This window comes from Eucalyptus grandis, chromosome 10 (assembly GCF_016545825.1).
Source record: "Eucalyptus grandis isolate ANBG69807.140 chromosome 10, ASM1654582v1, whole genome shotgun sequence".
In the NCBI taxonomy this organism is placed as follows: domain Eukaryota; kingdom Viridiplantae; phylum Streptophyta; class Magnoliopsida; order Myrtales; family Myrtaceae; genus Eucalyptus; species Eucalyptus grandis.
The window spans coordinates 6006931-6018102 of NC_052621.1; the positions used below are offsets into that span (position 1 = coordinate 6006931).

The 11172-nt window shown below is 39.3% G+C and overlaps 1 protein-coding gene across 1 annotated transcript; it reads right to left on the bottom strand.

Moving 5' to 3' along the window:
• Nucleotides 1-2369: 2369 nt before the first annotated feature.
• LOC104421388 (abscisic-aldehyde oxidase) lies at nt 2370-10888 on the bottom strand. The gene is made up of 10 exons (XM_018864155.2): nt 10567-10888; nt 8559-10244; nt 7921-8180; nt 7613-7822; nt 7273-7491; nt 4669-5634; nt 4423-4518; nt 4122-4220; nt 3430-3619; nt 2370-3115 (listed from the first exon to the last, which is right to left on the bottom strand). Exons 1-10 carry the CDS (start codon nt 10727-10729, stop codon nt 2889-2891), a joined length of 4116 nt encoding a protein of 1371 aa, XP_018719700.1. The 5' UTR covers nt 10730-10888; the 3' UTR covers nt 2370-2888.
• Between the last annotated feature and the right edge of the window lie 284 nt (nt 10889-11172).

An 11172-nucleotide genomic window follows, 5' to 3' on the forward strand; every position in this document is an offset into this window, starting at 1 on the left:
TCCTTCTACTTCTGATTTTTTATACTCGACCACAGTTAACGCTTCTAATATTTTTACGCAACTCTTGCCCAAAAGATAAGGGCTACAGCATGTTAAGTCATGCAATTTATAGTCGGGCTTGTGATTACTTATGACTCCATTCACTTAATCGTTTAAGCCGGCAAATTAAAGAAAGGAAATCTTTTCAGTATTTGTGTGAAACTTGAATCGTATCATTAACACAATCAAGTTTCGATTCCTTATCTTTTGAATCAAATATGCAAGGAATTGTTGTTACGTACATACACATATGACTCCATTTATTTAATCATTTAAGTCAGCAAAATAAAGAAAGGAAATCTTTTCAATATTTGTGTAAAATTTGCATCGTGTCACTAACATAATTGAGTTTCGATTCCTTATCTTTTGAATCAGATCTGTAATGACTCGTTGGTACATACATACACATTTAATAATCAAGTTTTTATTTATCTTCTGAATTAGATCTGTAAGGATTTAATATTGTGTATATACACATTCAATGCATTATAATCTACTCGTGCCAATAAAGTGCTAATTTTCTACTCCTTAACTAAGAAAAGAGACATCGACGACTTTCGACGGCCATTGGCTAAAAGAAATAACTTGAAATTTCGTGCAAAAGTCTATAATTCCCTTGACAAAATTAAAAAAAAATTATAAGTGAACTGAAATTCGTATCACTAGATTTAAGACTGATTGAATAATTATTTTATTTAAAAAAAAATTAGTTATAAAATAGAGAAATATTCTAAGATATCTAAATCCATTACGACTCTCAATATATACTAATAAATTTAACTATACTATACACGGTAGCACCCCTTTTTATACTATCTTCATATCGTTTGAATATATTTTAGGGAAATGACTTTTTTTTGTTAATTTATCTCTGTTTTATTAATTTGTCTTAATACATTTATTCAAGAAGAAAAATATTATTTCTCTATCTTATTACACCCCTTTCTCAAAAGGCATCGTAATCCTTCACTTTCCAACACTCTTCATGTACTCCTCATACATTTAGATTTCTATCATATCCACCTCTGCAACTCCCATAAAATTCCCATCAGATCCTTTTCTCTATCTCTATTTTTTTTTTGGATTAAACAGCATTAGAATTTCGTTTTATTCCTCTGTATTTAAGTACTCGGAGAACTATAGGGAAGATTGTTCGTACTCATAAACTCTAATCAATATAAAATTTTGTCCGAATGTTAACAATAAAAAGCCGTCTTTGATTTTATTAGATCGCTTTTGAGAGAAAAACATAGCGAAGTGAATGTAATCTCTTTATTATATATAATTTTTAATTATCCATTGTTCTTTTGGCTATTACAAAAGTTACGTTAAGAGTAATTTGGTGGCAGAAAGTATATGTCGCTCATAAAGAGCCTTTAGTCATGATATTAGTCCTAGTAATTATGCTATTAGAGAATTAATTTTTGGCTTTTGAAACCGTGCGCTAGTCGATTGATTTTTCATTTTTCATCGCCAAATTTGGCTCCGCTCATTTTATGGAAAATAACTTTTGAGAAAACGTTTTACAAATTTTTCGACATTCATTTCACAAAAAATGAACTAGTTAAGGAAAACATTTTCCGCTATTAAAAAACATATTCAAAAATAGGGAAAATATTTTTTATTTCTGAAAAAATGAAAAACATTGTCCATAACTTCTTCTATATCACATTCTTTCACTAAATACATTTTCCTTTTATTTTTATATTTTATATTTTTTCTCTTTTATTTTTTAAAAAATTGAGTTTTTAATTCTTTTTCTTTTTCTTCCCTTTTCTCTTTCTTCTTCCTTGGCCAATCGCCAACCACGGCGGCAGCCGACAACTAGCCACAAGCCAACTCTAACCTCACCCAAGGCCAGATCCGAGAAGGGCGAGGCTCAAGCTTGCCAAACTCGACGAAGCTCGAGCTTGTCTAGATCGGGTGAGCGGTGAACTCGGCGGCCCCAGCAGAGTGAATAAGAGATTCGACCCAGTTTTTATCAATTTTATGTTTGCTAAGAGATTCCTATTGAAACGTTAAGCGGAATAAAATAAAATAAAAAAAGGCCGAAAATGAATCCTGAACAATGAGATACCGTCTCCCAAAGTCCTCTCATGAAATTCCATGTTTCTCGAAACAAATAAGCTCAATTGCCTTATCAATTCGATTAACCCTGCAAAATGTTCGTGCAACGTGATATCGTTGAGCAAAAGGATAAGTAGCAACATCATTTGAAAACTTATCCTCGTATTCTGTTTGCGTATTGGATGCCTTACAATTCGATTAACCCTGCAAAATGTTCGTGCAACGTGCGTTTTTGTTGAGCAAAAAGATAAGTAGCAATATCATTTGAAAACTTATCCTCGTACTCCACTTGCGTATTGGAGACTGGTAAAGTGAATAATACAAAAAGAAAGGTCAATTCCTTGAAGACCGAAACGCCTTCTCGATTACTTTACTTAAAAAGAGTGCCCAAGCACACCCGTTAAAAACGAAAGTCGTCGAGCAGATGCATGCACAGCATTAGCACACTCGTTAGAAACGAAAGTCGTCGAGCAGATGCATACACAGCAGCAACTTTTCCATGCACAAGTACGATGTATCAACGACTCCTCGACTCCAGCAGCTGCGCATCGAAACCACACTTTCTTCCTCCGTTGCATATTCAAAGGAGTTACATCACGTGGCGACGTATTATTGAGCATCCTCCCTGATAAGGATTCCTCAAGAATCACCCTTCAGGAAATGAAAGTTACTTTACATCCTTCCCAAAAAAACCCATCTACCATCTCAGATATATACTGTATAATGAGTTTACTTATCTTCTTCTGGCACCTATGGTAGGGAAGGAGATGGTCAGGCTGGTCTCATGCTTTCTGCTCCTTCCCTAATCTCCAGTCCAAGTAACTCTCCACGCTATTTAGCCCACAAAGCCCCTTCACAACCGGCATTGTTGCGGGGACACCCAGCTGGAATATCGAGTTGCACTCGTCATGACCACTCCAAGAATGGAGCTGTTTTCTGGCTTCTTTTATAGCCGCTCTTGCCGCACAGTGAATCGACACGGCTAGAAGTAAGGGTGGCTCACCGGAAGCTGCATGAGAATGTGAGTTTGCTGGGTTAGCGTAGTAGTGCAACAATCCTGTGTCATGCAAAAAAGGGGGAGAAAATGTAGAGCCAAATCGATGTACATGTCCTAATACTAAGCTGGTGAAGGATGATTACCCTGCCTTCATTTTCTAAGTTTCTGTTGAGGACCCATGGCACCTTTTCATGCCTAAGTCCAACTAGTTAATGGTACTGTACTCAGCATCAGATCGCCACTGTTTAAGAAACTTTCAAAAACAGTGGCTACCACTCGTCGATATTTTGCATAACTTCTTGCTAGATGAAGCAAATCAATTATACCTTTGGAAGAGAGAACACGTTTCTGGTGATGTCCACTGTTAAGGATCTCAACATTAAATTCTTTTGGTATAGTGTCTAAAGTTGGGATTTTGTATGTCCAAGTGCCTTCTGCCACCACCAGACCTTCTGAATTTGTCAGGTACTCCTCAAGCATAAAAAACCCAAGTCCCTGAACAAATGCACCTTCTATCTGCAATAATGAATTCAAAAAATGTCAGCAAAAAGAGTTAATTCGAACTAAAACGATCCCTGTGACCTTTTCTTCACAATATATTTTAGCTGATGTCCTTTATTTGAGTTGAAATGACATATCAAGAAATTGCACCTCATTAATTAAGATAAAGAGGAACACATTTCATGTTAATTCTATTTGAAATAGACTTAAAACCTGAAGCAGATGAAAGATGCTTCAATCACAGGTAAATGTTATCAAGCATCTTTTCATGATGACAGTAATCATTAACGATAGGTTTAAACATTAACGAAGTGCTTTTGTGCCAATATTGCAATTCATGTTATGAAGACTAGTACGGAAAGGTCCGTCCTTTTCTCTTAGACTTCCCTTTCAATTCCTCTCATTTATGATGTTTTCCTATTTTGCAGTTCATAATCTCAGCAGATGGAATGAATTTCCCAGTAGCCAAGATGGCATAAAGCCAGATACAGAGTCGGGCTTAAGCTGTCGGCATAACCTGTCCAAGATCAATAGCAGGATTGAGGCTCTTTCCACAGTCATAGATGATATCTACCCGAAGGATTCTGGTTTCTCCTGTCAGAAGATCTACCTCAACCTGAGGCGCCAAAATTTCAGTCACATTTAGATGACATTGAAAAATCTACAGTCAAGCAAATAGGGAAGTATGTTTCATTCCAAACCAATGCATATTATGTCTAGCGGCTTTACAGGGAACACTGCCCATGTAAGGTGGTTTTACATCAAGAGATGATCCATTAAATTGAACAGCAAATGCTGCATGTCAGAGGAAAACTTGCCTCACTCACAGCAGCACCATAGTTCAGATATTGCATGGAGCCCAACTCAGGAGCATAATATGTACTAGCTGATAAGTTAATAGATTGCTGGTACGCCTGCAAGTGACCACACAAAACAGAGAGGTTGGCTCAGCATCATAAAATGGACATGTAGATTGACCCATACTTGAATGTAAAAGGGAATACACGGATTTGGGCTGCCAAGTGATTAAAGGCAAAAGAGTAACTATTAGCAAATAGAATCACCTGACCAACCAGCACCTCCCACGTAACAGATCCCATTTGTTCCTGTAAACTATTCTTAAGTGGCGAGAGTCTTTGAACCAAAATATCACAACAAACTCTAGCAGCTTGACAACTCGCTTCAGACGTGGTGCTCCCAGCTGTAAAACCCCCTTGAATAAGGCTCAACGTATCAGCTTGAATGACCCGTATTTTCTCCAAGAGCTCTGTAGTTCCATCACATTGGACTGAACTGAGAGCAAATGCTACCATCTGTTTTACCTTTGTCCACAACCCTTGGCCAATCTCAATTCCACCAACTTCAACAACAATAGATCCATCATTTAAAATGCTCACCTTACCGGGGGTTGCTCTCAATGACACTTCAAACAGTATAGGTACTCGGGAAATGCCCCTTTTCTTCCATAAGCTACATCTGTTGAACTCTTTTGCCATCTCAATCCTTTGGTCCATATTAGAGGACAAGGCCAGCTTAGTCCAGATTGAAGGTACCGTGTATTCTTGGGGTTCTCCTGCAGCATGCTTATAAAACAAGCTAAGGCTGCTATGAGTGTGGAGATTAATGTCTCTCACAGAATCTACATTCATGGAAAGGGCAGATGCTACATGCTCAATCACGGCTTCGGCGATAAACGTCCCTTGAACATCTCCTGGAGCCCTCATTGCTGACTTACTTGTATGGTTTGTTTTGCATACCTTTATATCAAATGATAGAGCACCCCAGTCATACTTTTTTAAAGCACCAACAATATTCATTGGCATCACTGGACTTATATCAGCAGTAGTTCCTCCGTTTATTAATATATCAAGTCGTAAGGCTGTAATCTTGCCATTGGACTTGAATCCAACACTGTAAGTTACTTTCATGGGATGCCGTCCTCCTGCCATAATCATATCCGTCTTGCGATTGAGATAAGTCCTTACCGGACGCCGCAGTTTATAAGCTGCAAGTGCACATGCCGTAGCAACCTAACAACATCATAAATCCATCAACAATAAATCAATATAAGCCTTACAGTGCTAAGACCCATTACCTGGAGCTAATGACATGTAACCCAATGTAGATAATGTATAGTAGTAAAATATGCTCCAGTAGAGATTGAGGAGGAAATTAACTAGCAAATTTGCACATGCATGCATATCTCTGCTCGAACTTCTTTTTGCCAAAAGAAGTGGTACTACAAAAGCAATCAGTGAAAGCTAAAAGTAGGACTTTTTTTAACCCAACATAGAAAAGATATGTAAGCAGATACCGTAGAAGCAAACAACAGATCATCAGCTCCATAGAGATGTTTCTAACTCAAATCATAGTTTCAGGTTGCGATGATAAATTTGGATACTGATTCCTTTTTCAGTACTGAAAAGTGAAAGAAATACCTAACAAATGATGTTACTTTTGCTACACAAATGTCCAACATCCAGAACAGAAATTAGTCCCTATTGTGCGTTGATCACCAGAAGACCCAAAGATTACAACAATGCCAAAATGAGCAAGATGTTTTGGCAGAACTGAAATTAGTCCTTATTGTGTGTTGATCCCCAGAAAATCCAACAGCAATGCCAATATCAGCAAAAAAATTTGCAGCACAAACTATGCCGCAGATGTACATCTTTCTTGTCCTCTAACCTCGATGGTAAACTAAAATTTCCACTGCTATGATAAAAAAAAATCCACAAAATTATTTAATTCAGATAAAATAAAGTACAGATAAGGACTCGTAATGTAACCTCATTCATTGATAGAATTCGACCAAAGAGATTTGATAGCTAAAGGTGAGTTTTAGGACTGCAATGATTATTTAGTTTGAAATTTGCTACACCCATCAGTGAAAGTTGGTAAGCATTGTCAAGAGAAGATAAACTTGACTTGGGAAAAGAAAAAACAGAACATCCTCCAACTTATGGTAGAAAAATATGTGAAGTCTCTTTAATCTAGGACCCTCATCAATTATGTAAAATTATCTTTGTTTATCTTTGTTTCAGTGTTTTTGATAAGGGTTAATACCCTGAGAAACCCCAAATTGGTATACATATGACAAATTTACTCAAAACTATTTTTTTAATATGAAAAACCTCAAATTAGTATACCTGGGACAAATTTACCCCAATTGACCATAAAAAACCCCAAATTGATACACTTGTGATAAATTTACTCAAAACTAATTTATATGACCGCCAAAAATCCCAAATCGGTACATTTGTAACGAATATACCCTCCGTCAAATTGGATTAATACCATAAAAAATCACAAAAATTGTATAACTGTGACAAACGGATAATAAAATCTCAAATTAGTATATCAGTCAACTGTCACATGTCATTCAACTTAATAATTTGACAGTAAAATTTAACGAAAACTAACAGATGGTAAATTTATCACAAGTATACCAGTTTAGGGTTGTCAAAGATGTATCAGTTTAGGGTTTTTGATTATCAAAAAATTAGTTTAGGGTAAATTTATCACGGGTGTATCAGTTTGGGATTTTTCAGAATATTAACCCTTTTAATAATTATATTACTAATTCTGTTCCTTTTTTATTATAAAAGGAAAACCTTACATATTACCGTGCAGAAGTACCATTAGAGATGATTATATTATACACTCACTGGCATGGCCTTTATAGCTTTTCCACCGAACCCTCCTCCAACCCTTCTTGTAATTACACGGACATTGTGTCCAAGAATACCAAGACATGTCGCAATCGTGTTGTGTGCATACTCAGGGCACTGAATCGAACTATAGACAACCATGCAGTTATCTTCATCCGGTACAGCTAGTGCAGTCTGGTTTTCCATGTAAAAGTAGTACTGTGATCCCAGTTCAATCTGCATATATAGCAATTCATTGACCTTGTTTAGAAAATGAGTCCACCGTAGGCAAAATCTTGCTATTAGCGACAATGGAGCAGGTGAAGAAGACAATGAATAAATATCTGAACTGAAGTACCTTGGCAGAAAGAATTTTGTTATCTGCTTCAGCCATTCCCTTTGATAAATCCCCAACTTCATCAGGGTAAAGGAAAGAAGGCACCTCTAAGAAACTAGATCTCTCGACAGCCTCTTCTAAAGATAAAATAGGTGTTTCTAAATTATCCACATCATAGTCAACCACTGCAGAGTCTGCAGCCATATCAGCATGTTTCTGTGTGTCAGCCACCTACAGAGCAATTGCAACAAATTTAAGTTAAGTTGACTCCATATTCCATTATATCAGATGCAAGCAACGAGATGATTACAAGATAAGTAATGGATTACCACAAGGGCAATAGGCTGACCAGCACAGTGAGCAAGCTCATCAGCAAACAGGGGTTCAAGACCAAATATGGTACTTGATCCGACATTCTGTCCACCATCTGGAATGTCTTGAAAGGAAATGATCGAGGAGATGAAATTAGATGGTACACTAGATGGTATTCTGATACCCTCTACCCGCGCAAGAGGCTTGGTGCTGTATATGAATGCCCCATATAGGCAATTTGCTGGTGAAGGAATATCATCAACATACACAGCTTCACCTACATAAGAGATTGGGCTTATCTTTTAACAGTACAATTGCAGCAATAGTTCCGAGAAAGAAGAGATTAGACAATTCTTCAATTTGTAAGAAATATTAGAAATCTTTGCAGACGGTGCTAGTTGATCAAATAATCAGTGGTATGATTAACCAAAAGATATCTGGTGCTACACAGCTGCAACAAATTAACCAATTGGTAACTGAATATAATAGGTAAATGAGTCAACTCCACCTGATAATAACAGTGCAAAGTCTCATTAGTAATCCTTGCTGGTTAAACTTATGATATAGTGAGAGAGAGAGAGAGAGAGAGAGAGAGAGAGAGAGAGAGAGAGAGAGAGAGAGAGAAAGAGGGAGGGAGGGAGGGAAGGAGACGAACCAGAAGCCTGAATGGCTGCTTCAGATTTTTTAATTGGCTCTCCAACAGGATAGTGCTCTTTATTCAGTTCAAAAACCTGACTTGATGATGATAGCAAGGAAGAGATTTGGCTACAGTCCTGAGTTAGATTGGGTTCCCCAGCCAAAATCGCACTATTGTAACCATTTAAACTATTATTGACTGTTTTAGCCCTAGACTCAATAAGGGGGCTAAGGAACTTAAAAACAAAGCCAACAGCCAAGCTTGACCTGTAAGCAGGATCCCTCGTTCCATAGTCTGCCACAATAGTAGCTTTAACTACTTCAATTGCCTCTCTTAAGACACTCAGACTCAGCACTTTTCCAGTTAAAGCTTCCTCGACCTTTCTTGCTCGAATAGCATGTTGAGTCCCATAAGCACCAAAAGTTAACCGACAATTGTTTATGACAATTTCATGAAGAGCCTCACTAACAGTAACTTCAGCCAAGAAAGCTGCATTTAAATAGGGCAATGCATTTCCAAGAGGTCGTGGTGCAGCTCGATATGTTTCAAAAAGTAGTCTTTTGGTGGCTTCAGAAGCTGTACTTCTTCTCAAGTGCCAAGTTGGAATTTTAATACTTAAAAGTACACTTCTGGAATCCAATGGAGATCTTTCTAAAAATTCCTCCATTGTAAGCCTTTCTTGCTTGGGTCCCAACATTACAGTCACCTGTGAATCTACAGCAAGAAGTACAGTAGCAATATCTGAAGGGAAATGAAATCTCTGCGCCATCACTAAATTTCCTCCCAGACTTGCTGTGTTCCTGATAAAGCCTGAAGCGATTTTCTCCAAATGATCAGCAGTTTTTCTGAATATCATTCCTCCTTCTGTGGATGACATACATTTGCTGTGTTCCCTCAATGCTTCAATAGCTTTAGAAATTGTTACAGTTGTCCCAAATTCAATTCCTGTTTCATCCGCTTTGACAATGGCAAGCTCAGGAATATTCCTGAGATCAATGTACTTCTCCCATCGCTTGACTTCCTTATAGTAACCCATCCCCGTGTTTCCAGAGACTAGTTTTATGAGGGAAGCATCGCTGTTTCCATCAGTTTCCAACAGGCATTGAAGATCTTCAACAGTGGTCGGAGTATGCCAGTCATAGCTCTTAGTATCCAAGAGCATTGAAGACTTTATTTCTTTCTTTAGAAACTCAGGAAATGTGCAGTTCTCATCTTTGCAGCGATAAGGAGGTAACCTACTCATCTTGAACTCCTTGCTATCTCCCTTTCTCCAAAAAGAATTGAGCCCCAAATCTTCCAAATCAACATCAGCTGCAAAACTTTTGCAGGCATCAGCTATAGGCCGATACCCGGTACAGCGGCAAAGATTTCCCACAATAGCCTTCTCGGACTCAAAGACGGAGAGTTTGGAGAATCCTGGAGGAGGCTCGGGCCTGTCGGTCTTCTCGGCATTGACAATCGCACCATATAGCGATATACACATCCCGGGGGTGCAGAAGCCACACTGGGAGGCGTGGAAGCCGGAGAACCTTTGGTGGATTGGGTGGAACCCGTCCCTGCTGTTCCCAAGCCCTTCGGTAGTCGTAACAGAGCATCTATTCACACTACATAACAGGGTGAGACATGAACTTGCAGTAATGTCCTCGACTTGGTCAAGCACGGGATCGTATCTGGACAAGAGGACAACACAAGCACCACACCCACCTGCAAAACCCAAAATTGCAAAAGCTCGCGTGCATTATACTTCATGATGCAACACTCCTTCACAACACCACACACCAAGATAAAGAAAAAGAACATGCAAACACGCTGCGATGCTGTGAGCTCCAACGTTTAATTTTGCCCCTGGAACCAAATACCGTCCAGAGAATTTCAACAAGCAACAACAGTAGAGAGTAGAACGCAGGCTCGAAAAACCAGCCAAACAACCGACTCCTCCAAACCTAACAAAAAACCCAGCTCGCGAACGAGCTGGAGCTCAACGAACAAGCGAAAGCAGAGGACCCTCGAATCGGGGACGACCCACCTTCGCCGCAGCCGAGCTTGACGCTCCTGAAGCGAGTCCGGGTGCGGAGGAACTCGAGCAGAGTGGTGGAGGGCTCGACGCCCGAGACCTCGAACCTCTCCCCGTTGACGGCGAACACGAGGGCCCCGCCGGAGGCCGCGGCCGCCGCCTCTCTCCCTTCCATCTCGCGAGGTGCCGCGGCGACTCTGCAACCACAGCTTCGGTGCTCATCTATTTCTTACTCACACGAAGGTTTTTTTATATCTTCAAGCACGGCCGGGATCCAAGAGTGACGTCGCGCCTAGGAATTTGTCCTACAGTAAACACAAAACTCCAAACATTAAAAATGGGAAACTTGCAAGATTCCTCTCGGGCCGATCGAAGTCGAAAGTTGTCCCTTTACCTATGACTTCTGGCGGCGGCCATGCGCTTTGAATGGAGAGACGTTGACATGACAGTGAGTGAAGAAAGGACAGCGAAGAGAAGTGGCAGCAGCTGGACAGCATTGCCTGAGAGAAACACTGCTGCAGACCGTCATGATCGGATCGTCGACCGTTGGATGGTCAATGGTTTCGCCAGACAAGTTTTAAGATCGTTCAGTACATTCATTATTCCATTATAATAAGA